This window comes from Mastigoproctus giganteus, chromosome 14 (assembly GCF_048544385.1).
Source record: "Mastigoproctus giganteus isolate SK-2022 chromosome 14, ASM4854438v1, whole genome shotgun sequence".
Classification (NCBI taxonomy): Eukaryota; Metazoa; Arthropoda; class Arachnida; order Uropygi; family Thelyphonidae; genus Mastigoproctus; species Mastigoproctus giganteus.
In genome coordinates this window covers 23,909,663-23,936,066 of record NC_143588.1, presented here as the reverse complement: position 1 = coordinate 23,936,066, position 26,404 = coordinate 23,909,663, and the positions used below count along the sequence as shown (strand labels likewise).

Sequence of the window (26,404 nt, the reverse complement as noted above, 5' to 3'; positions counted from 1 at the left end):
CCATAGCAGTATGCCATGGGCATCAGACAGTATGTTTTAAAGAGGAAATGGGAAGATTGTCGACTAATCCAGTAAGTTGGTTAAGAGAGCTTCTGTATTTCTGTTTTATTTTTGATATCTACTGATACTCGTTACTGCACCTGTAATAATTTCTGTGGCATTTAATATTTAATGGTGTTGCCTAATTTTTAATTTTTGTTTTGATGAGTTTGTATGTTGCTGTTACCTTGCCTTCAGTTTTATGTGATAAAATTTTCTTCTAGCTCTCTTTGATAACTTCCTGGAATGCAGAATACAGCTACAGAAGCTTTTGATTATAGCCAATAGGCTGCCACAGTTTGATATGTGGACATCTTTTATTACGGCAGGAGATAAACAGTTTGATTATGTTATGCAAGAAGGTAATTACAAAAAATATTATTTATATGATAAATATATATATACTTTAAATACTTTTTTTTACATTATTGGCATTACTATTGGCATTACTATTTTTACATTATTGGCATTACTATTGGCATTACTATTTTTACATTATTGGCATTACTATTTTCACATTATTTACATTACTAATTTCAAGTTGAGTGCAAAGAAATATTTTTGATAGTAGTTGGTCCAATAGGAATTTCCATTCTCTGGCATCTTTCTCTTTTAAGGTTTACAAAGTGGCTTTATAATTTCATATTACAATGTATTCAAATGCTGACAGGCTTTGCAGGTCATTACTAGTTACTTGAAGCTTGGTGAAACTTCTGCCTTTTACTCCTGTTTCCAGCAGAAGACTTGGTGGAACCCATTTTCTCTTTTATCTTACAAATGGTATTTGTAAGATATAAGGAGGTATTGTATGAGAATGCAGAACTGTATCCTCATATAACACCTCCTTGGAAGGGAGCATTACTGAAAATGGTAACAACTTTATAGATCTTATAATTTGCATATTTCAGTTATGCCAGAATTGTCCAAGATGTCACAGGGCCTTGTCATTTGTAATTGCATGCACATTAATGAGCCTAGGCCCAAAACTGCACTCTGAGTGTGGTGTACTCTGCATGAAACTGTTCCTTAGACATATACCATTCCCTGGTGAAACTGTTTAATAAGCTATGTAAATTCATCAGCCCACATTAGTCAATGCAAAAAATCCATTCTTTCCACATACACCACAATATAGCTCACTCATGCTAGTTAGTCCACTTGGTGGCAGTGTGCCAGAAATTTTCATTTCTGTAGCAGAAGTGACATAATAGTTCTAAATTTAAAATTACATTCTTATGTGTTACTGTATGCAAGTGATCAGCATTATTAAAATATACAAATGGATGAATTGTAAGAAAACTGTATTCAACCTTATTGAACATTTTGATTAAGAATTATATGATAAACTGAATATTCCAATCAAGCAAGCAACAAAGCATGCTAGTGTAGCAATAGGTTTTTCACTATCATTCATTAGAAGGGTTTAAAGCCCAGCAAAAGGTAAAATGTCTTCCAGGTTTCTTATTGTCCAGGAAATGAAAAGGGGGGGGGGGAAAGAAGTTTACACAGTTATTCACTGGACCAGTTTAATCATGTCATAAATGAACAATACAAGATTTTTGCATTTATAATAAAAAAGTACCAAATATACCTAATTTAATCCCATTATTAAAATGAAAATTAAATTTTAATTAGCAAAGAGAACCTTTAAGAAATATTCTCCATGGGATAGAATATTGTTATAAGAAATCTTAAAACGGAAAAATGGTTTAATGGAAATAAATAACAAATGAAAAGAAACCTATTATTTAATGTTGACAAACCTGGATTGACGGAAAATTGACGTGAGGAAAATGTAGTTCAGAAGAAATAACCATCAGTTATTTGATGGTGAAAATGACTATTAAAACAAGTTCATTACTAATAATATTAAATATTATGTTTTTAGCAGTTAAGTTTACTGAGTTTCATTTAGTGCTACTTGGTTTTATTTTCTTATTTGCATATTGTTTATTTTTAAACGTTAACTGTTGATACCATACATGAAACAAAAATGTTTCAAGTGCATTTACTAAAAGTTGTATTTTTGAAATAATTTCAGTATTAAAATAAGCTTTTTGTTTCATAAAACTCATAATTAAAGTGTAATATATTTATTTTTTTTAATTCCCAGAAGTTTTATTTCTTATTTTTAAAATCCAGTAGAGCCATAGGGGTTTTGCCACACCAGCTAAAAAAAAAAAAAAAAAAAAAAAGGTGTTTCAGTCCTTTCACAGGTACTGATCCATCCAAGCTATAATTTTGCAAACTGTTGGTCTTAACTTATTCCAGTAATTAGCAACTCACAGCATAATGAACCCATGCATTGAACTTACTTCCACCATATGGGATAAATGGGAACAGCTGATTTTGTCATTCAACTGACAAAATTTGAAGCTGTGAAGACTAACTTCAGATATCTATGTTGCCATTCTATTTAGTATTGCTGGATAGTTGTTTACCCCCCCCCCCTCCCTCTCTAACTTGGCTAAGATTGCTGTGTAATATGCTCCTGACATAGGCTTAAACTTTAATATTGGGTGTCACTAATGGTCAGCTACCTGCAACTTTGAGTAAATAGTAGTATTGTTATAGTTAGGATATATTGCATAAGCCTAGCATGTGGCCTGACTAGAACATTGTGCACATATTTTTTATTAATCAAATATAATTACACCCCGTTATATAACTGTTTTCTGGATAATCAATTTATTTAATCTTATGTTAGTTGTTTCAATAACAGATTGTATTATCCAGTTTTCATTTCATATTTTTCATAAACATATCTTGAATTATAGATTTTCAAAATGGTTATTGGATCACCTTTTATAATAGGAAGTTTTATTCTATTGCATGTGATATAGAACATTTTGCTGTATTTATTGCATGTGATATAGAACATTTTGTATAAATGAGAAGTGAATTTAACATTAATTCAGATAACAGCTGTGCTAACCTTGCAGAGTATTGTTTTCCCTATTCGTTGTCCTTTGACTATTTCTTATGCAAAAGCAATTATAAAATATGGACAGAAATTCTGCATAAGAGATGTGTCCACAGAACCTTTCCCTTGGACAATTGTGAAAGTTATATACAAAGGGTACTAGGAAAGTTTTGCAATACAGCTTTGTTTATTTAATTTTTTCAAAGCAATTTCCTCTACATTCAATACACCTCTCCATCCTCTGAAACCAATCTTTAAACCAGTTCTGCCAAGTTTCACTAGGGAGTAAAGCACACTCGTCCCAAGCCCGTAGAAGGTCCTCATCACTGGAAAACCGCCTCCCTTTTAGCTTCATTTGCACATGCGGGAACAGTGCAAAGTCGCAGGGAGCAAGGTCTGGACTGTAGGGAGGGTGCTCGAGAAGTTTCAGTCCTGTCGTGGTCAAATATTCGGTGCAGGCTTTGGTGCTGTGAGCTGCAGCATTATCGTGATGGAGGTACCAGGTGTCCTTTCTTGACTTTGGCCGCAGGTTCTTCATAGATCCAATGACTTTAGGCAGGCATTGTTCAGTATACCACTTAGCTGTGACTGTCTTCTGCGTGTCCAAAACGACACGTTCCACAATTCCACTCGGTTTGAAAAATACAGCTATCATTTTCTTCTTTACAGATCGGGATTTTCTGACAATTACGGGTGTGTCGTCATCATCAAAGACCCAAACTTTGTTTTGAGCCTTGGTCGGCAGATCGCAATAGTACAGCCAAGTCTCGTCACCTGTCACGATGTTGTTCACATACCGAGATTGTCCCTTATCAAACTTTTTTAACATCTCCCGGCACCAAGTGACACGTCGTGTCATCTGCTCTTCAGTCAGTTGATGCGGCACCCAGAGAGAACAAAGTTTCTTCACGTGCAAATGATCTTGCAGAATCGAACGAATTGCTGGTGCATTTAGGCCCAAAGTATCCTCTATCTGTTGGTAGGTCACTCGCCTGTTTTCGTCAAGCATTTTCCTCACAGCAGTAACATTTTCCTCCGTAACTGACGTTCGTGGCCTTCACGGCCTCTCAGAATCCTCCAGAGTGAAATTTCCCCTTTGGAATTCTCTATACCACCTGAATATCGTTGTACGAATGTGGACAATCATCATCTAGTGCAAGAGTCATTTCTTCTAAGCACTGGTCTATGGTTAAACCACGCACGAAATTATACCGCAAAACTGTCCTTATCTCATTTCGTGACCACGATGCCATCGCAAGCACTTTACACTCTCACTACTAATGAATAACTGAGCCCATCGACTTGGCACGGTGGCTACTATGCACGTATGAACATGTCTCAACATGCAGCAACAAGCAGCTTCCTGTGATTCATTGTTGCGTCATATTGCAAAACTTTCCTAGTACCCTTTGTATATTGAAAAATGATGTAATGAAGCATGATATCAGCATCAACAAAAATAAGAAGGGGGGAAAGTCCCCTTCACTTACTTTCATTAACCTATTTCTTCTGAACACGAGACATCATCAAAAAGTTTGAGGCCTGGACTAATATTTGAACTAATAATCCATCAGGCTATTTGGATGGATCTCCTTCAAAGTAACCTCCTTGGCACTGTATACACTGATTCCAATGTTTCTGCAACTTCTGGAAGCATTATTGATAGGCTTCTTTTGGAATTGCTAATAGTTTGTGAGTTATATTTTGAATAATTTCCTCAGTTATTGCAAATCTGTAATGAAATTCAAGGGGTTTGGGAAGGGGACATGAAGCCAAATCCAGTGAGTGTGGCAGATGGAGGACCACAGTGATGGGGTTCTTTGCAATAAATTCTTGAATGTGGAAAGTGTTGGGTGTACAGGGGTGTTTTCACAATTGAAGTTCCATTCCCTGAAACCCCACTTTAAGTTCTTCTCTGAATAGCATCGTCAGTTCCTGCAGAACTGTCTTGTAGTATTCCTAATTCATTGTTTGACTGTGCAGGACAAATTCATAATGAACAATGCCCTGTGATTTTTTTTTTTTTTTTTTTTATGAAAACCCCAACACGAAAGGTATCAAAACCTATAGTACTTAGTACCGTGCATGGGTTGAAGGAGAAGTATGGGGGGAGGGGGATGCCGGAAACTTTGCTCTAGAGACTAAACATGGGTTTCACCACTTCAAGCCTCCAATAAGCAAAGTGGTAGTATTTCACCAGTTGATGAAAGTCATCTACCACCTTGGAAATATAAGCATGATCTTCATATTTGACTTAGATTAGAGAATTTTAATTTAACAATTTTTAGTAACTGTTTTATAGTTATTTTAATTTAACTATTAATTAAACTATTTTAATTTTTATATTCTGCTGTATAGTCAGTTACTAAAATATTTGATTATAGTGATATTAAAATTTGTATTTGCTAACACTTTTTAGATAAGGTAAATTTAATGTAAGATTTTTAATTATTTATTTTGCATGTGATTTAATTTCTTTTACTAAAGACCTGAAATCCAGAAATTCAAAAAAAAAAAAAAAATACAGAAAGCCCCCAGTTCCAAGCTTTCTGGATAATGAGACCGATACTGTATTTTGTTTACAAAAGAAATATAGCTGAAATATGCTTTCCCAAAAGTCATAATGCATATTAGCATTAGCATTAGTAGAGGCATGTGATGCAAGAAAGCAAGCTTATGCAGCATCAGCCAAAAAAATAAATAAATAAAAATAAATAAATAAAAAATAACCACTTCCACTTCACTCCTCTGTTCGTTCGAAATACCTGTCCAGCTGAGCCTTAAACTTATTTAGGCTATCAACTTCCACGACAAGGGATGGAAGTCTGTTCCATCAACCAACCACCCTCTGGCTAAAGGCAAATTTCCTCACGTCTATCCTACATCTGTCTTTCCTCAATTTGAATTTATGCCCTCTCAGGTGATTATTCTGAGCAAGAGGAAGAATCCCATCAGTTATTATTATTATTATTATTAATTAAATAATAATAATAACTAAATAATAAAATATTATTATTAATAATGATGATGATAATAATAATAATAATTTGCTTGAGCATGTACAGAGAAATGCAATAAGATTGGTGAGGGGAATGAAGGGATCCTCTTACCAAGAGAGGCTTAAGCTCTGCAGTTTGCAGTGGCTGGAGACTAAGCACCTGCGAGGTGATCTGATTGAGGTGTATAAGGCCTTGAATGGGTTGAGCACGCCGAATTCTGATGGAATTCTTCCACTTACTCAGATTATTATTATTAGTTATATCGTGCAAGGAGCCTGAGGCTTATGCTGCACCAGCCAAAAATTTACGAACGTAAGTGGGCATAAATTCAAATTGAGGAAAGACAGTTCTAGAATAGATGTGCAGAAATTTGCTTTTAGCCAGCAGGTGGTCAATTGCTGGAACAAACTTCCATCTGTCGTTGTGGAAGTTGATAGCTTAAATTCAAGGAGGGATTGGTATGGAGGGAATGGTTGTGCGATTTTTTTTTTTTTTTTTTTTTGGCTGATGCTACATAAGCTCTTATGCTTGCTTTCTTGCATCACATCCCTCTGTTACTATAGTAGTAGTTGTGGCAAATGATGCAAGAAAGCAAGCTTATACAGCACAGCCAAAAAATAAAAAATCCACCCACTACCTCATCTGTCCATCCCCTCTAATAATATGGCTAATTCTTCGTTAAATTTATTCAAACTATTGCTTTTCGCAAAACCAGACGGTTGCTCTTCTCTGCACCAGGTTTAAGGGATCCACAACTTTATTAAAATGAGACTTCAGATCTGTATGTACTCAAGGTGTAGCCTGACCATTGTCTTATACAATGGGATAATCTGATAATCTTGTCCCTTTTAGCAAAGTTCCTATTTATGATTTGACTATGAGCAGTGCAGACAGGCACCATAGGGTGCCTGTCTGCACCATTTCTGCACAATAAATTTTCAGAATCTTCTCTTCATTCCTTTTTTTTTTTTAAGCTTCTTCAACTTGTTACTCCGTGCAAATCGTGTTAGTTGCAATTTGTGCGTTCCATTAAAAAATGCTTATGCATGCTATCGAAATTTATAAAGAAAAGAGAAGATTATCTTAGAAACAAACGTCTCCTGAAGCATTTCTGAAAGAGACGACTTCTTGTGCAACAAACCAACGAGTGCCAAGTCAATAATGAGTGATCAACAAGTTTGCATTAAGTCAATGATGAAGATGATGAATAAACATTCTTTAACATTTGTAAGTCATAAATAATTTCTTTATTATTATAATTTGCTTGATTTTACATGCTACGTTTTCATTTCATTGGATAAATCAGTCATTGTTTAAACAAACTAATTAGCTAACTAATTTCATTGTTGAGAACGTAACCCCTATTTTTAACATTATTTATATGGGAAATAAATTCCCACTTTACAAGTGCGTGCTAGGAACGAATTAACTCGTAAAGTCGGGAAATACTTGTAATGCAATCATAATTTTGCTGCATAAGAAAGGAGATAAATCAGCAATTGGAAATTATAAACTAATTATTTGTTGTCCCACATATAAATCCCAGAGGGCTCACATCTGGTGAGTATGGGCTTGGCACACCCAGGTTCCTGAGCTGGATATCATCATTCTTCTCTTTCTTGGCAATTCCTTTCTACTTCTCTCTCTCTCTCTCTCTCAGGGTAACTCGGAATTTTTTTTTTTTGGCTGGTGCAGCATAAGCCTCAGGCTTCCTTGCACAATATGGCTGCTGCTAATAATAATAATAATAATGGACTAACACCGAGCTGAAAGATATCATGAGAAAGACAAGGACAATGATGACCAAGAGCCACCAACACCATCCGAAGTCAACAGTGGAGAGATTGACAATTGCTCGGAAAGGAGGAGGAAGGGTTCTTATAGATCTCATCAAGCAACAGAAAACGGCGATTTCTAACCTGAAAGAATTACTTCCAGAAACACACAGCAGCACGCCAGCAGTCCATAAGGAAGATAGACAAGCGGCACAAACAAAGCTAGAAAGATGGGCTGAGAAGACACTCCATGGCAGACACTACAATGATCTCCATCAAGATCACATAGATAAAATTGCTTTTATCCTGTGTATGGTCAGTCTTCCAGACCATACACAGGATAAAAGAATCACACCACATATCAAGGCGCCTCCGTAGCCAGGTGGGAAAGAGCAACAGTGCGTAGCACATGTGTCTTGATTAGACGGGTTCGAGCCCGTCACCACCAAATACGGAGGATGCAGAAAGGTCAGGGAATGACCACCGCATATTCCCGGAGCAATATGGCCTTAGTTGCTAATGCTCCTAAAAACCAAACAACAAACAAACAAACCACATATCAAAAGATCAAAACTTTTGATATGTGGTGTGATCAGAGAATGCTAAAAATTAAATAAGATTAGGAATAAAGAAGTTTGGCAAACAGTGGAAAGTGACTACAGCTTATTGAAAGAAGTGATGAAAAGGAAGTGGATGTATGCTGGACATATTATGGGAACAGACTAGTTACTGGAAACGGACTAGTTACAGCACTAGAAGGATGGACGGAGAGAGAGAAATGACAAGGGAAGCCAAGAAGAGAATGGCTGGATGACTTAAAGGAATGGTCCAACAGAAGAAACGCTTTGATCTTGACTGAAGACTGAAAGCTTTGGCAAATCATGACTGCGAACCTCTGAACCTGGGGAATGAGAATGATGAATAGCTATTCCAAAATGGTTTGCTTTGCTTAATAAAGCAACTCAAAGAATGTTTTATCACACCACTGCACTTCGGTATGTTCAGTACATTCTGTTTACTACCAAAGGTAGCACTTAGAATATCAAGATGGTAGCCAATTTCGCTCCAAGTGTTTTGAAGCAGCATCTCTTGAGAAATGCAAGTCACTGCCTCTTCAGTCAGAACTTTTAACTCGAAGGACAGTGTGTACAAATGTCTTCCTTGGGACTATCATACTTGTGTTCATGAAATGAGTGGAGGTTTTCAGATCCTGATATGTGACAACCTGTGTCTATTAACTTTACCATACAAGTGGAATGTTGCTTCATCACTGAAAACGACATTTGCCAGAAAGTGCTCATCTTTGTCTATATACTTGGGAGTATGAACAGCAAATTCTTCTTTTTTGTGGTTTATCACAAGGCTTAATTTCCTAGATAATTTGCGCTTTATAAGCATAAAGTTTCAGTCTCTTGTGAACCACCCTGTTCAATGTTGCCCATAGTATTTGCAGCTGCAGGCTTGCCTGGCAGATAGATTTTTTGGGACTTTGGGTAAACACTTCCTAAATATCCCATCCTTTATCTGCAGATACACCTAGGCCTGCCTGTTCCTTTCTGGTGCAGCACACTGCTGGTTTTTCGAAATTGTTTCAACCATTGCCTCATTGATTGTTCCGTAGGTGGATCCTTCTGGAATTCCTGCTGAAAATGGCTCTTTACAGTCACTTGAAATTTGGTATCTCACAGCCACATACACGCACGTTGCTTTCTCCTGCTTGGTTGCCATTTTAATGCTGTACTATTGCAATGCTTGCTGGGATCAAGGCTGCCAACTGCACGAGAAAAAAAAAACTCATTGAATTTTTACTCTTTACTCAAAGAATCTTTACCCAAAGAGGTAACTACCATTAGGGGTAAAGGGAAGGGTTATTGCTTCCGTAAAGGCGACTACGATGGACTGAGACAGTATTTAAATTCTATACAGTGGGACCAACTGATGATGTTACCAACAGCAAATTCAAAATGGGAAGCATTCAAAGAACTTATCTTGGAAGCTACTAGGCTTTACATACCAACTAAGAAATATTGTTCAAGGTTTAGGCCTAAATGGATGTCAGATGAGCTAATGAGGCATATGGCAGAGAAGAAAAATGCATGGGATACATACAAATTAACACATGACACAGAAGCCTATGATAGATACAAGTTGATATGCAACCAAGTTACAAAGGAGGTTAGGCAGGCGAAGGCAGAGTACGAGAAATCCTTGGCAAGGGATGCAAAGAAAAACAGCAAAGAGTTCTTCACTTATGTAAACTCTAGAAGGAAGGGGATGAATCAGATTGGTCCACTTGATATTGATGGGTCAAGTGTTGATGATCCTGCTCAGGTAGCTAACAAACTAAATGAATATTTTGCATCGACATTCACACATGAGGAGTTATTCAGCGAGGGGAATGCCAGAGGTGTATTCAACTCTAGCAGTAAGCTACAGAATCTTGAAATAACTGGGAGTAAAGTGGAGGAGTTACTGTTGAATATAAACACAAAAAAGGCACCCGGGGTGGATGGGATCTATCCAGTTATATTAAAGGAGGCAGCAAAGGAAGTAAGCAAACCCTTAGCCATAATTATGAGAGCTTCCTTGGACTCAGGGGAGGTACCCATAGACTGGAAATGTGCAAATGTGACCCCAATTCAAAAAGGAGGATCAAAGGCTGACACAAGTAATTATAGACCTGTGAGCTTAACTTCTGTTCCAGGAAAATTAATGGAGGCACTGGTTAAAGAAGCACTGCAGGATCATTTAGACAAGACTTCAGTTATAGCTCAGACACAGCATGGTTTTGTTAAGGGGAAGTCTTGCCTGACCAACTTGATTGGATACTATGATGCAGTCACAAAAGAACTGGATGCAGGGAATAACTTTGATATTATATACTTGGATCTTAGAAAGGCTTTTGATACTGTTGCACATGGAAGACTGCTACACAAATTGGAGCAGTGTGACATTGGAGGCAAATTGCTGCTATGGATAAAGGGGTGGTTGATGGGGAGAAGACAGAGAGTGGTAATCAATGGACACTGCTCATCGTGGACTGATGTTATTAGTGGAGTCCCTCAGGGCTCAGTGTTGGATCCATTATTGTTTTCTGTATTTATAAATGATATTGATGATGGTATATCGGGCTTAATGTCCAAGTTTGCAGACGATACAAAGGTTGGCAGGGTTGTCAAGGACACTACTGACACTATGCTGCTGCAACAGGATCTGGAAAGGTTGAGCAGATGGGCTGAGAGGTGGCAAATGAAGTTTAACATTGATAAATGTAAAGTACTACACATGGGAAACAGCAACCCCAGAGCAACGTATCAACTCTGTGGTACTACACTGACAGTGGTAGAGAATGAAAGGGACTTGGGGGTGGTTGTGCAGGCAGATATGAAGTTCTCTGAGCAGTGCAGACGGGCTGCAAGAGTAGCTCATGGAGTATTGTCAATGATATACAGGAATTTTTCCAGCAGGGATAAGGAGGTGATTATTCCATTGTATAAGGCGATGGTCAGGCCACACCTAGAGTACTGTATACAGGTCTGGAGGCCTCATTTCAAGAAGGATGTAGAGCTGCTGGAACGAGTACAGAGAAGGGCAACAAGATTAGTAAATGGAACAAAGGGGTGCTCTTACAAAGAAAGGCTTAAGTTTTGCAAATTACAGTGTCTGGAGACTAGGCACCAGCGAGGTGATCTGATAGAGGTGTATAAAGCCTTGAATGGTTTAAGCATGCTCAATGCTGATGGGATTCTTCCTCTAGCTCAGAAAAATCACCTGAGAGGGCATAAATTCAGATTGAGGAAAGACATATGTAGGATAGACGTGCGGAAATTTGCCTTTAGCCAGTGGGTGGTTGGTTGGTGGAACAGACTTCCATCCCTTGTGGTGGAGGTTGATAGCCTAAATAAGTTTAAGGCTCAGCTGGACAGGTATTTTGAACGAACAGAGGGGTGAAGTGGAAGTGGTTTTTTTTTTTTTTTTTTTTTTTTTTGGCTGATGCTGCATAAGCTTGCTTTCTTGCATCAAATGCCTCTACTAATGCTAATTGCTTTGATAACTGCAGAAAACCATTTTAAGATGCCTGTTACAATAAAATTGTTACCAAGTTTCACAATCAAGTGAATACTTTTTGACACTAGTTATATACCTTAGAACCAGTGCAGCAAATTAATAAATTAATGCTGCAGTTAGGGTTGTACTTGATATGATGCAATTTTGCTCTCTGATTTATTATGTTTTCATTTGTTATGAAAGTGGCATTCATACTTTGGATGTGAGGATGCATCTACTTAGAATGAGGGGGTCATGTATTTGTTGCAAAGAGTGGGTGAGTGAGTGCTGCTTTGTTTCTTGCTTAATTTTATGATTTTCTTCTTTTTTTCTTTTCGTTTTTTTAGGGTATTTTTATACTTAACAGAATCACAATGTTGCCATGTATAACCCTAATTATAACGTTAATTTGCTGTATTGGTTTCATGGTATATTTAGTCTCCATTTTTCTATAATAGTTATGCATCTTTTCTTGAGGTGAATTTTATTTTACAAAAGTTTGCGTTATAGAAGTTCAGCATGAGTATATTTTATCTATAAGAAAGAAAGTGGAATTTATCAGAGGTATTAATTTTTCAAATTTAATTAATCTGTATTGTGTGTAAATGCTATATTTACAAGTTTTTACAATTTTAGGTAAAAGGTCAGTGACAGAGCTTTTGAATCTCCTAATAAATTTGCAGAACCAGCTTTTAGAACTCCACCCAGAAGCTAAGCATGTAATAGATGGAAACATGCACTTAGAAAAGAAACAGTGGTACTTGAAACATTTTTATCCATAAACAGTATCATAAATGTTTACGAACCAGTAAATTTTTAATGTTAATATATGCATTGTTAATTTACAAAATCTTTATAGCTTCAAAATTTATTGTGAGACAACTACATAGAACAAAACAGTGATTTAAGCAACTTAGTTGAAAGGAAATCATTCAAAAATACTTTGAAATTTTAGGTAAAAGATTTAGGCAGAAAAAATTAAGTTAAATTGAAATAATAATTAAAAAAACCTCTGACTTATTTCCTTTCAGTTTTTTTAAGTTGAAAGGAAATCTTTCTTACATCCACTAGATGTTTGATGTGGACCCTGTATGTAACTGCAGATGAACAAGAGGTATTCCAGGTATTGCCGTACTTTGTCAAGTGTTACTTTAGCAACTGCATTACATTGATATCATGATCTTTTACACGAGTGCTATTGCAAAATGAGTTATGTTAATGGAATTTTGACAATGGTAGTATCTGAAATTTTGCCCATCCTTTGTTTAATGCGGAATATGGATGTTTTTAATTTGTCACAGAAGAAGAGAATGAAATTCAAATCATCCATGTTAAATAAACTTTAAGAGATAATTTCAATTTTAAAATATAGAAAATTGTGGGGGGGTTTGGCTCAAACAGGCATTTTGTTCAATCTTCTGAAGAAAGCAAAGAAGATTGCTGCTACTTTCTTAATGTGTTCTGCAACCGGAGAAAGAACTGATGTCTCATTAATGGCAACAATGCATTTTAAAACTTTTGATCTTCTTGTTGGTAATGTTCAATTAATTGCATTGCTGTTTCTTTGTGCTTTGCTTGTTCATTTGACAGCAAATATGGGATCCAAACAGGTGGTGACTTTTCATTTTTGTAATCATTCTATAATCTACTGTTGACTCACCACATGCTTCCTGCAAAAGTTCATTAATTTATGTTGCATTTGACTAAAGTTTAAATTTTGATAAAACATGTTTGATCTGAAACTGACCTGAAGCAATATTATCATTCACATTTTAAAGCCTCTGCACAAACATTTAGTTAACAAGTTTTCTGCATTTTATATTTGCAAGGGTTCTTTATGTATACCTTGGGCCACTTCTTTGGGGCTGCTGGAACAAGTAGGCACTGCTTTTAAGTAAATAGATTTCATCTGTGAAGAATCAACACTCCAAGTAATGCCAGCATACGTTGTTTGTATGGTTCTAACATCAACAGATGCATTTGAATGAGATACAGAATCTGCATCACTTGAATAGAATTCTATTTCAATGTCTTTGACATATATTATCAGCTTCATCAAACTGTCCATCCCCCTTCCTTTTCAGTCCCGTGGATCCTTATAACAACCCTTTATGGTAAAATTTTATAAGAAAACACTTTTTACACAAAATTTTATCAGTAGACACAGATTAAGGATGATGTTTTGTTTTTCACAAAATAAAGAATTAAAATTCAGCAAGCGATTCTTCAAAGAATTTTATATTTTCTTCTTGTGGAAAATACTAAACTAGATAAAATAACTTCAACATGAGCAAAGAACATATGAAACTGAACCAAGTATACAGCTTTTATAGTGCTCTCTAGACAGTGATTGACGCTAAGCACAATCCAAGCCATAATGCAATAACCTATGGTTTAATAAGTGTACTGATATCGCTTATTTGTTTATTTCATGTTCTGTCCCTTTTATAAGCACTCATTTATTGACTGTAATTGAATAAAAGCATTATCTGCATTGAGGCACAAAAATTACAGTTTGTTTGGATGCAGTTTTGCATTCGGGCAGTGAACGTGTTAAACATAAAATTATTATCCTGATAAATCTCAGTTGTGCAGGTGTATTGATATCATGTATCGATATCCTGTGTGCATTACTTTTGGAATAATTCTTAGATAAAATATAAAAATTGGATGACATTTTATTTTATTATTATTGTTTCTACTACACCATTCTGCTATGTAATATTCTATTACTACTACTACACCATCCTGCTATGTAATTATTAGAATTTATTAGCGAGATCAAATTCTTGATTTCTGTTTATAAATATTAAAGGCATATACAAAAAGCAGTTTTTTGCACTGTTTATCTCTGCTCACCAAGCAGTCACACTTATTTTAATAAAACCAAAATTTATTAATCTGTGCTTCCACATTTTTACTTGGGATTTAGCTGCTGTTCATTTATCTTCTATTTTAGCTTCTTCAAAACTTGGTTGAGCTATATTGCAGAAACTACAATAAGTAACATTTGTAGAATTTATGCATTCTCAAAGTTATGGCAAGATCCAGTGTCAGCATGAAAAAAAAAAGAATTTTTAGAAAAACAAGAAGCTTGGCAGCTTATACATTGTGTAATTGGGTTAGGGCATATGTATCAGTGGAAAAGAAGAAAAATTGAAGCATTTTAAAAAAAAAAACAAAATTCCATAGAGGAAGAATATTTTACTATGGGATGTCCAAATAATGAACTTTTCTCCCAATTTGTAAAATTGATCACTAGAGCTCATTTCCTGTTTGACACAATTTAAATACAGTAAGGTCCCTGTATCCACGGGGGGATACGTTCCAAGACCTACTGTGAATGCCTGAAACCACGGATATAAGCGAACACCTTATGACCCCATGTATAACATGATTTTCTTGTACATACTTAGTATAACATTTAATTGATAAATTAAACACACAATAAGACACTGCCAATGTTAAATACGGTAATAATAAAGTACAGCAGACTCTCAATTTACTGGTACATTTCAAGACCCCAAATTTAAAAAAAAAAAAAAAAAAATCAACCAGAAATCATAAAATTCTAGTAATAACTAGAATAGGTATAAACAGATATTTTGCAACTCGTTAATGAGCAACAAGAACCGGCATTATAAGTCTTCATTAGGAGAATAGTGTACCTATTATCTTGCAACCCCTGCTGTCTTCCCCCTACCCCTAAAAACAAAAAGAAAAAAAGAGACCAAATGTTTGTTTTAGTGCATCACATCGATTGTTGTGTTCCGTTGCACCACAAAAGAACAAATTTTGTTTCATTATTTATGTCAGGGATGTCGGAATTCTTTTTTTATTATTGTAACTATTTTTATTTCTTTTTCTTTTCTTTTTTTTGTTTAGAAATTGCGAAAATGATAGGCAAATGCAAGAATTGTGCTTTCAAATTAAACAAAAACTTGAAATTATTCAAAAGTTTGAAAACTGTGCATCCGTTAAATCTCTAAAGAACCATTATAATGTTGGTGACCAAACCATACACGACATTGTAAAAAATAAAGGGAAGCTATTTGATTGAAAATCGACATCGTAAAAAATAAAGGGAAGCATCGTATTGGACACACGAGTAGTACATGTTGAGTTTTTACGTTTTTTTTCCGTGGTTAAACGGTAACTGAATCAGTGGATACAGGGTCACAACTGTACTGTCGGTTCTTCTGTTGAAATGAGAATCCATGTGCTGAATTTCAATTAGCCACCTTTTACTTTAAAGTATTAGAGAAAAACAAAATTCACAGGCTGCCCATGCTAGCCTCTGCTGTAGATATAATTGAAGTTATTGTAATTAAATTTTACAGTATATACACTGGAACTCTTATAGTGCTTTCTAGAGGACTAGCTTTAAAGAGCACTGTAAGCAGCACCCCCTGAAACACCATTTTTTTTAGCAGTGTTTATCAAGTGTTAATAAAATTTATTATAGATCAAATTCTTAATTTCTATATAAGTTAAGAATTTATATGACTTATATGTAAGTTGAAAACCTGCATATTTGATGTCATGCGCATTCAATTTCTTTTGCATACTATTAAAAATTTTTTAAAAATGATTTTATTTAAATTTAACTAAACATGTTACAGCATAGTCCCATTACAAATTAAATGAAAGAAATTCATGGATTATCCCGAAATATCTCGTTTTTAGTTTAAAAAGTTATTTGGAACTACACAAAATATCTCGGGATACAATAATACCTTAAGCAAAATATACCTCCAAATTTAGGACTGAGGCGTATTTTCTCGGGCATTTATCTGGCTAATTTTGCATTAGCCATGTAAATCCCAAGATTTTCTTACACCTGGCAGCAGACGACTGGCTTTTGTTTTACTTATATTGTACAGCAATGTAAGAAAAGTAGTGCGTATTCCTGTGCCTCCAGTAAGCAAGATATAATTTGCCATCCTAAATGCAGAATACTGAACCCACGAAAATAATATCAAAATATTATTCGGCGCCCTCTTGAACTGCCACCCGTAAGCGACGCTTACCTTGCCTATCCAATTTGGGCAGCCGTGTGTCAGAATGTAGTTAATTCACGATTATTGCTTGTGGCTGGAGGTTACTGCTTATGTGCTCCACTTGATTTTTAAAATTTATTTATATAATGAGTAATGAAGAGTTTTTCTGTTCCTTTCTTTTAGCTGAAACGCTAATTTATTAAAAATATATATATAATTTGCACACTTTTTGTCATACCTGAGATAACTCAGGATAGCCCAAATGGGTTAATTACTCCCATTCTACGAAAAAATTAATAAAAAACACAAAAAAACAATACAATAAGTATTCACATGATACATACTTTTAATCTGTAAAATAAAAAAAGTCGATCCATTATGGCTCATTTTCCGGAAGAAAAAGTTCCGGGAAGAGGTTAAAGAAAAATTCACTATGACTAAATATTTTCAGGTCCCAGCCAACCTCCCTTATTAATAATGCTTTTGTAAATCTTGTTTGAGTGAACTGTTTCTGATGAAAAATTTAGTGTAATGAATTATTTTAAGTCAACTTTATACCTAAAATGATTGGTTTGCATGTGCGAAAATTATGAATGGCCTTCACATTGTGAATATGATCATAGGGGAATTTTGTTAAAGAATAAGAAATAAAAGTTTTAATCCCTTTCTGGAACATTTTTTTCCGGAAAATGTGCTGTAAAGGATCGACTTTTTTTATTTTACAGATTAAAATTATGCATCATGTGAATACTCATTGTATAGTTTTTTGTGTTATTTATTAATTTTTTATAGAAAATACATGGGAGTAATTAACCCATTTGGGCTATCCTGAGTTGTCTCGGGTACACCAAGAAGTGTGCAAATTATACAGATTTTTTTAATAAATTAGTGCTTGAGCTAAAAGAAAGGCACAGAAAAAGTCTTCATTACTTATTATAAAAATAAATTTAAAAAATGAAGTGGAATGCACAAGCAGTAATTACGAACTAATTACATTCTGACACATGGCCGCCACAAATGGACAGGCGAGATAAGCATTGCTTACGGGTGGCAGTTCAAGAGGGTGCCAAAATATTTTTCGATATTGTTTTTGTGAATTGTTTTCGTGGGTTCAGTATTCTCCATTTAGGATGGCAAATTATATTTTGCTTGCTGGCGGCACAGGAACGTGTGCTACTGTTCTGACATTGCTGTACAATATAAGTAAAACGAAAGCCAGTGGTTTGCTGCCAGGTGTAAGAAAATCCTGAGAAAACTCGGGATTTACTTGCCTAATGCAAAATTAGCCAGATAAATACCAGAGAAAATACATTTCGGTCCTAAATTTGGATGTATTATTGTTTGCTTTGGCTATTATTGTATCCCGAGATATTTCGTGTAGTTCCAAATAACATTTAAAACAAAAAATGGGATATCTCGGGATAATTCATGAAGGGGTTAAAGGTGTGGCAAAAGAATTCAGTGTTACACCTACTAAGTCTAAGTATGCTACATTTTTTGAATAACTATGGTGAAATCCAATTGGTAAAAAAAAAAAAAAAAAAAAAAATGTGAGGTGGTCGGTGAGATCAATTCATACACCTGCTCTTACTTTTACTAGTTATTTATTTATTTTTTTTTTTCTAGTGCAAAAAAAAAAAAAAAAAAAAAGCTGAACTTGAAGAAAATTGTTCTCTCAATTTATCAGATGGGAGAGTGGTACCATACTTATAACCACCTAAACCACACATTTTTGAATGCACTGAAATTGTTTTTCCTTTTTTTTTTTTGTATTAAATGGCAAAACAAAAAAAGTTATATTAAAGGCATGAAATTTACATATTAACACATTAAAATAATGGTAAGTTATATTTACTGTATTTCTGAAAATGTGGATCATTAAAATTTTATACAATACAGTATTTCTTATTAATACAATATATTTTTTTTTTAAATGGTTATCTCTGAGCAAATATTTTTACTTCTATGTCATTTTATTTTATTATTATTGATTTTAAAATCAATGTTGAAATAAAATAATTTGGAAATTGCTATTTTTATATATTAGAAAAGTACAGCAGAAGTTATTTGAATAAACCACTTCTGTATGCTTTAGAAATAAAAACAATATTCATTAAAACAAAATTTCTATGCAATGAAATTATTTATGCAATCTTGAGAATTTCTTTAAATGGAATTTTACTGTATAAATGTAATAAATTTATACATAATAATAATAAAAGTATGAAATCCAGGCTGTACTAGAGATCCCAATCCACAAGCTGTACTGGGACTGCACCATAATATCAGACAAGACAGTCCCACACAATAGACTGAACATAACGCTCATTGACAAGAAGGAAAAGGTTACCTATCTGATCAACACTGACAACTTCCAAAAAACCCACAAGGAAAAGGTCAGTGAGTACATAGATCTAAGATGGGGATCAAAGAAATGTGGCATATGGAACAAGTAACAGCCATCCCAATCACCATGTCAAATGCCGGTATGGTGTCAAAGGCCGTACACAACGGCGCCTCCGTAGCCAGGTGGGCAGGAGCAGCGGTGCGTACCGTACGCTTCTTGATTAGACCAGGGTTCGAGCCTATGACCACCAAATACAGAGGTTGCGGAAAGGTCAGGGAATGACCACCTCATATCCCCAGAGCAATATGGCCATAGTTGCTAATGCTCCTAAAAAAAAAAACAAATAACAATAACTGTACACAAGAGCCTAGTCAAGAGCAATAGGTCTTGCTCCCTACACAAGAGCAATAGATCTCCCAGAGACCGCCTACAAGGAACTCTGAAAAGTCGCAATCCTTAACACCTGTAGGATAGTCAGAGTTCCTCAGCGAACATATGAAAGATGGGTATTATGTTTTTACACTTCACACAAACCTAATCTAAAGATCATGCGACTTCAAAAACTGTCACGGGTTGTCTATTTCATCTTAGCATTTGAAATTAGTGTTTTTCTGCTGATTGGAGTTGTGGCAGCACATTAAACTGGCCAACATGATTTTTACCTCCACTAATATATATCAGCTGTTCGCAGTCAATTTTTATGCATAGATTTTGAAAATACTTTAAAATTTCACATCATATCACAATTTCTACATATAAGGTTTTGTGTTTAACTATAATATACACTGGTGTTTAAAGAAAGTGCATCACCTAGGAATTTCACATTTCTAACCCTTTTTCATGATGGTATGTTATATTAATGACTAGCATTACAAAAAGAAATATGAACAAAAGATATTTATTAATAGTTATGGCAAAGCTAAGTAATATTTGACAAATTCTCAAAATATTCCAAAATGAGCATTTACAACCTTTATACAACAGTTTTGGTAAACATGACAATTATGGCTGAAATGTTATCAGAAGCCCTCAGTTTGCTTCAGTTTATCGTTTTAAATGGAAAACAAAATGAAAAGTTCACCAGGTGCAAACTAATATTTAGTTGAACTGCCTCTGGCCCTGATGACAGGAGCACACTGTCGAGGCATCGACAAGATCAATTTCTGAAGATAATCAACTGATAGTTTGTGATTCCAGACACAAATTATGGCTTCCCGAAGTTCATGAAGGGTGTTTGGTTTCTTTCTGGCAACTGCAGATTCCACACGATGCCAACAGTTCTGTATAGGATTCAGGTCCATGCTGTTTCCTGGCCAGCTAAGAATTGCAATGGACCGTTCTTCCAATCATTTTTTCATCTGTAATAAATGTAAACACATTACTGTCTAACCTCTAATGCAGAAATGAAGCTAAAGTAACTACAGAAGTGCCTACTTACACTTTTTGCCCAATGACAAGGAGCAGAGTTGTCTTGAAAGATGCAGTTACTTGGCAGGTTGAAGTGGTCTCTAATGGTTGGCAGCAATTTGCCTTCCAATATAGTCAGGTATCCAACGGCATTTACAGAACCTTTATAAATTGCAGATGATCTACTCCGCGATACGAAATGCACTCCTATATCATTTGGGCTGGTAGGGAATTTCACTGTAGACACCATACAGTCTGGATGGTATTCTTCACCACATCTATGGCAAATCGTTTGTCTCCCATTAGACCCATGCAGGTTGAATTTCTTCTCATCCGAGAAAATAACTGACTTCCACTGCTCCGGGGTCCATTTGACATGCTCCTTACACCAAATTAATTGGGCCTTTTTCATTTTTGTGTGAGGAGGGGCTTCTTAGGATGACGGGCTACAAGTCCATTTTTGAAGGGGCCTCTTCTGACTGTTACCGCACTTTCTACCACTCCTGTATGTTCTTCCCATTCTCTTTTCAGCTCAGACGAAGAAGCTTTATGGTTTTTGAGGAATAAGCGCTTCAAAACGTGGTCCTGTTTTGGCATAGCATCTGGTTCCTTTTTACCTATCAGCAGAACCAGTATTCTTGAGTTTGGAAAGAAATCTTCTCACTGTCAACTGATTACAAGACACTATAAGCAATATGATGGGAAGAACATCCTTCCTCACGTAAAGCAACAATAGCACTCTTTCTTCATGTCATTAACTGCGTGTAACTCGCCATCCTGACACAAGCAAGGAATGACTGCAACTCTTGCAGAACGTGCTTATATAGCTGAAAGTAACAGATGATGCAATATTACGTCATCACCTACATGTGTCAATCTTATCTGGTGCAATCTGTAAGAAATATTGCCATATATTTATGTTATTCGGACGACAGTTACAATTTTAAGGGGTTTTTATGTTTTGTCTTATCTGTAATTAATAATGTTCGCTTGTGCCATAGATGGCAGTATTGTTGGGGAGGATTAACATGTTCAAATTTGTCTATTTTGTTCCCCTCTCACTTTTAGTAACAGAAAGACAGCTTTTAAATGGAAATGCATTCCCATCGATTCCTCTATTTCATGCCAAGATCCTGAGTGCAATAAAGTACCATGACTTTTCTTGGAATGTCTGTGGTGATCTTAAGGTAATTGAATTACTCACTGGTTACAGGGAGGTTTCACAAAATACTATTATTTTTTATTTTTGTGGGACAATCTTGCAACAGAAAAACATTGTGTACTAGGGGGAAAGAATGAGGAATTTTCATTAGAGAGAACTAATCTGCCAAAATGGCCTTAAAAATTCACTTTCTTCATTCCCATCTCAGTTTTTCACCTTAATTTGGGAGATGTAAGTGATGAGCAAGGAGAATGCATTCACCAGGACATATCGACACAAAACCAGTACCCAGCAGTGGTGGCTCGTGACTCTGATGTATGGGGGGGGGGTGCTGCTGCTTAAAGTTACATTAAATTGCCTTGGTTATAAGACATGTAGACATAAATATTAATAATAATAAAGTTAACAATACTACAAAACATTAACTGGACACTTACTATTAATAGACTTGGGCAATCTTGAAATTTTATTTGTTGAAAATAGATCAATAACTTTTTCATTCAAATTTGGTGCGCTGTTGACACTGATATAATTTACTTAATGGGAATTCGGGCGAATCCTGCAAATAACAAAAAGAAACTGACATTCTGGCGACACTTCACGGTCAACGATCAGATTGGCACTACTCGCTCTTCAGTTCCTTTGGCTCGTTTTGTCACCTCTAAAAAATGCATATTGGCAACCCACTGACAAGGCATTGACTGGGAGCAAAATGTGGAGCTGTCTACAAGTTCCACCTACGGTTAAACTTTAAAGTTAAAAACGATTTTGTGTTTTTATTCGTTTATTATTGAAATGATTATTGGAAATACACTAGAGCTTCAGTTATCCGGATTAATTGATGTCAGACCTCTTCCAGATAGCCAAATTTTCCGGATAATCGAACGTAAGGTAAGATTAAATTTATTTAATCTTACCTTACGTTCAGTTTATTAAATTTATTTAATCTTACTTTATAATTAAAATATTTAATTAAGATTAATTAAATTAAAAAAAATTATAAGCCAATCTCGGAAAACAGAAACATCCGGGCATTTTTCTGATTTTTATACAAAACAGGAAAATTAAAAAGATTTTTAAATTCTCTTGGTTTTTTGATTTACCAGTAACGAACATGGACAATCTGTGCATCCCAGTATCATTTGCGTACACAGCAATTGTAACTCACTCTTTCTTCATCCTGGTGCAGGCATTTCTCTTTTAGTGGCTAGGGTTTTTCTCGGAAATGCTTTCCATAATAAGCCCGTCTCATCAACATTATAAATGTTTTCTTTCTCATAATTTGCAATAACTGAAGAAAACTTACTTTTAAAGGACACTGCTGCCGATTCGTCTTCAGAAAGTTTCTCGCTTGAATATCTAGTTCACGTATAATTTTCGATTAAAATCCAATGCTTTTTCAAACAACATTGGACCAGACACTGGTTCACCTAAACTTCGCTTCTGAAGAAATCACAAATAAAGTACACTATCTAAAGCAGCATTTTCAGGTTTTGACATTGTCTTTTTCCCTATAGATCCGCCTTCACTATCGATATTCGACACAACTTCTGTTATAGCATTGGAATTTTTCTTGATGTCATAAATTGTTGAAGTCATTAAACTCTTTGGAGAGATTTCCTAAATTTTCGCCTTTTCTAATACTATTAATAAATTTCATTTTTTGTTGCAATGTTAAAACTATGCGTTTTCTTTTTTTTTCACATTTTACTGTAAAAAAATGAGAAAAATAATAAATCGCATAGTTTTGAGCCCATATTATTCTTACCAAATCTGGAGCTAAACTAATCTGAAATTCACTCTTGTGATATTTTTCTACACCACATTTCTGAAGATCACATAGAATTCTAGAGGTCACAACCATAAAACAATAAATACAATTTTCAATTTTTTTGTTTATTGGGCTTTTTGTTTGTACAATCTGTTATAAATGGATAGTAAACTATCTTTCGCTTATTAGAATCAAAATTCAATTAGCATTAGCATTAGTAGAGGCATTTGATGCAAGAAAGCAAGCTTATGCAGCATCAGCCAAAAAAAAAAAAAAAAAAAAAACCACTTCCACTTCACCCCTCTGTTCGTTCAAAATACCTGTCCAGCTGAGCCTTAAACTTATTTAGGCTATCAACCTCCACGACAAGGGATGGAAGTCTGTTCCACCAACCAACCACCCGCTGGCTAAAGGCAAATTTCCGCACGTCTATCCTACATCTGTCTTTCCTCAATTTGAATTTATGCCCTCTCAGGTGATTATTCTGAGCTAGAGGAAGAATCCCATCAGCATTGAGCATGCTCAAACCATTTAAGGCTTTATACACCTCTATCAGATCACCTCGCTGGTGCCTAGTCTCCAGACACTGTAATTTGCAAAACTTAAGCCTTTCTTCGTAAGAGCACCCCTTTGTTCCATTCACTAATCTTGTTGCCCTTCTCTGTACTCGTTCCAGCAGCTGTACATCCTTCTTGAAATGAGGCCTCCAGACCTGTATACAGTACTCTAGGTGTGGCCTGACCATTGCCTTATACAAGGGAATAATCACCTCCTTATCCCTGCTGGAAAAATTCCTGTATATCATTGACAATACTCCATGAGCTACTCTTGCAGCCCGTCTGCACTGCTCAGAGAACTTCATATCTGCCTGCACAACCACCCCCAAGTTCCTTTCATTCTTTACCACTGTCAGTGTAATACCACAGAGTTGATACGTTGCTCTGGGGTTGCTGTTTCCCATGTGTAGTACTTTACATTTGTCAATGTTAAATTTCATTTGCCATCTCTCAGCCCATCTGCTCAACCTTTCCAGATCCAGTTGCAGCAGCATAGTGTCAGTAGTGTCCTTGACAGCCCTGCCAACCTTTGTATCGTCTGCAAACTTGGACATTAAGCTTGATATACCACCATCAATATCATTTATAAATACAGAAAACAATAATGGACCCAACACTGAGCCCTGAGGGCCTCCACTAATAACATTAGTCCACGATGAGCAGTGTCCATTGATTACCACTCTCTCTCTTCTCTCCCTCAACCACCCCTTTATCCATAAGCAGCAATTTGCCTCCAATGTCACACTGCTCCAATTTGTGTAGCAGTCTTCCATGTGCAACAGTATCAAAAGCCTTTCTAAGATCCAAGTATATAATATCAAAGCTATTCCCTGCATCCAGTTCTTTTGTGACTGCATCATAGTATCCAATCAAATTGGTCAGTCACGACTTCCCCTTAACAAAACCATGCTGTGTCTGAGCTATAACTGAAGTCTTGTCTAAATGATCCTGCAGTGCTTCTTTAACCAGTGCCTCCATTAATTTTCCTGGAACAGAAGTTAAGCTCACAGGTCTATAATTACTTGTGTCAGCCCTTGATCCTCCTTTTTGAATTGGGGTCACATTTGCACATTTCCAGTCTATGGGTACCTCCCCTGAGTCCAAGGAAGCTCTCATAATTATGGCTAAGGGTTTGCTTACTTCCTTTGCTGCCTCCTTTAATATAACTGGATAGATCCCATCCACCCCGGGTGCCTTTCTTGTGTTTATCTTCAACAATTTCTCCTCCACTTTACTCCCAGTTATTTCAAGATTCTGTAGCTTACTGCTAGAGTTGAATACACCTCTGGCATTCCCCTCGCTGAATAACTCCTCATGTGTGAATGTCGATGCAAAATATTCATTTAGTTTGTTAGCTACCTGAGCAGGATCATCAACAGTTGACCCATCAATATCAAGTGGACCAATCTGATTCATCCCCTTCCTTCTAGAGTTTACATAAGTAAGGAACTCTTTGCTGTTTTTCTTTGCATCCCTTGCCAAGGATTTCTCGTAATCTGCCTTCGCTTGCCTAACCTCCTTTGTAACTTGGTTGCATATCAACTTGTATCTATCATAGGCTTCTGTGTCGTGTTAATTTGTAAGTATCCCATGCATTTTTCTTCTCTGCCATATGCCTCATTAATTCATCTGACATACATTTTGGCCTAAACCTTGAACAGTATTTCTTAGTTGGTATGTAAATCCTAGTAGCTTCCAAGATAAGTTCTTTGAATGCTTCCCATTTTGAATTTGCTGTTGGTACCATCATCAGTTGGTCCCACTGTATAGAATTTAAATACTGTCTCAGTCCATCATAGTCGCCTTTACGGAAGCAATAACCCTTCCCTTTACCCCTGATGGTAGTTACTTCTTTGAGTAAATCCCACTTCAGCACACTGTGATCACTGCCACCTAGGGGTTCATTTATCTGCAGATTCTTAATGCATGGAGAATCACTGCTGATAATCAAATCAAGAGTATTACTCCCTCTAGTTGCCTCCCGAACATGCTGATGTAGAAAACAATCATCCAATAAATCCACAAAAGCCCTGCTAGTGTGTGAGTGACCAGCCCCCAAATTCTAGTCAATATCTGGGAAATTAAAATCTCCCATTATAAAACTCTCTGATTTACTGGCTCACTCTATTTCCCTGTACAGTTTCTTATTATACTCATCAGAGTCATTAGGCTTATAGCACACTCCTACTCTCAATTTTGATCTCCCAATGCTTATGTCACACCAAATTGACTCAACACTGCACTGTCCAGCGATGTTGACTGGCTTCATTTCCTTGGTTGTTATGTGTTTCTTAACTAATAGCATAACCCCTCCCCCTTCCTATCCAGTCTATCCTTTCTGTAGACATTGTACTCCCCAAATTCCAGTTCTGCATCC

General features: G+C 35.9%; 1 protein-coding gene across 1 annotated transcript in view; it reads left to right on the top strand.

The window, feature by feature from the left end:
• Nucleotides 1-26,404, top strand: part of LOC150075021 (protein AATF-like) — a 179,754-nt gene that overhangs the window by 61,399 nt on the left and 91,951 nt on the right. Inside the window, exons 6-7 of the mRNA XM_090389045.1 lie at nt 264-401; nt 12,420-12,540. Of these exons, the coding sequence (XP_090245171.1) occupies nt 264-401; nt 12,420-12,540 (259 nt within the window). The remainder of the gene's footprint in view (nt 1-263; nt 402-12,419; nt 12,541-26,404) is intronic.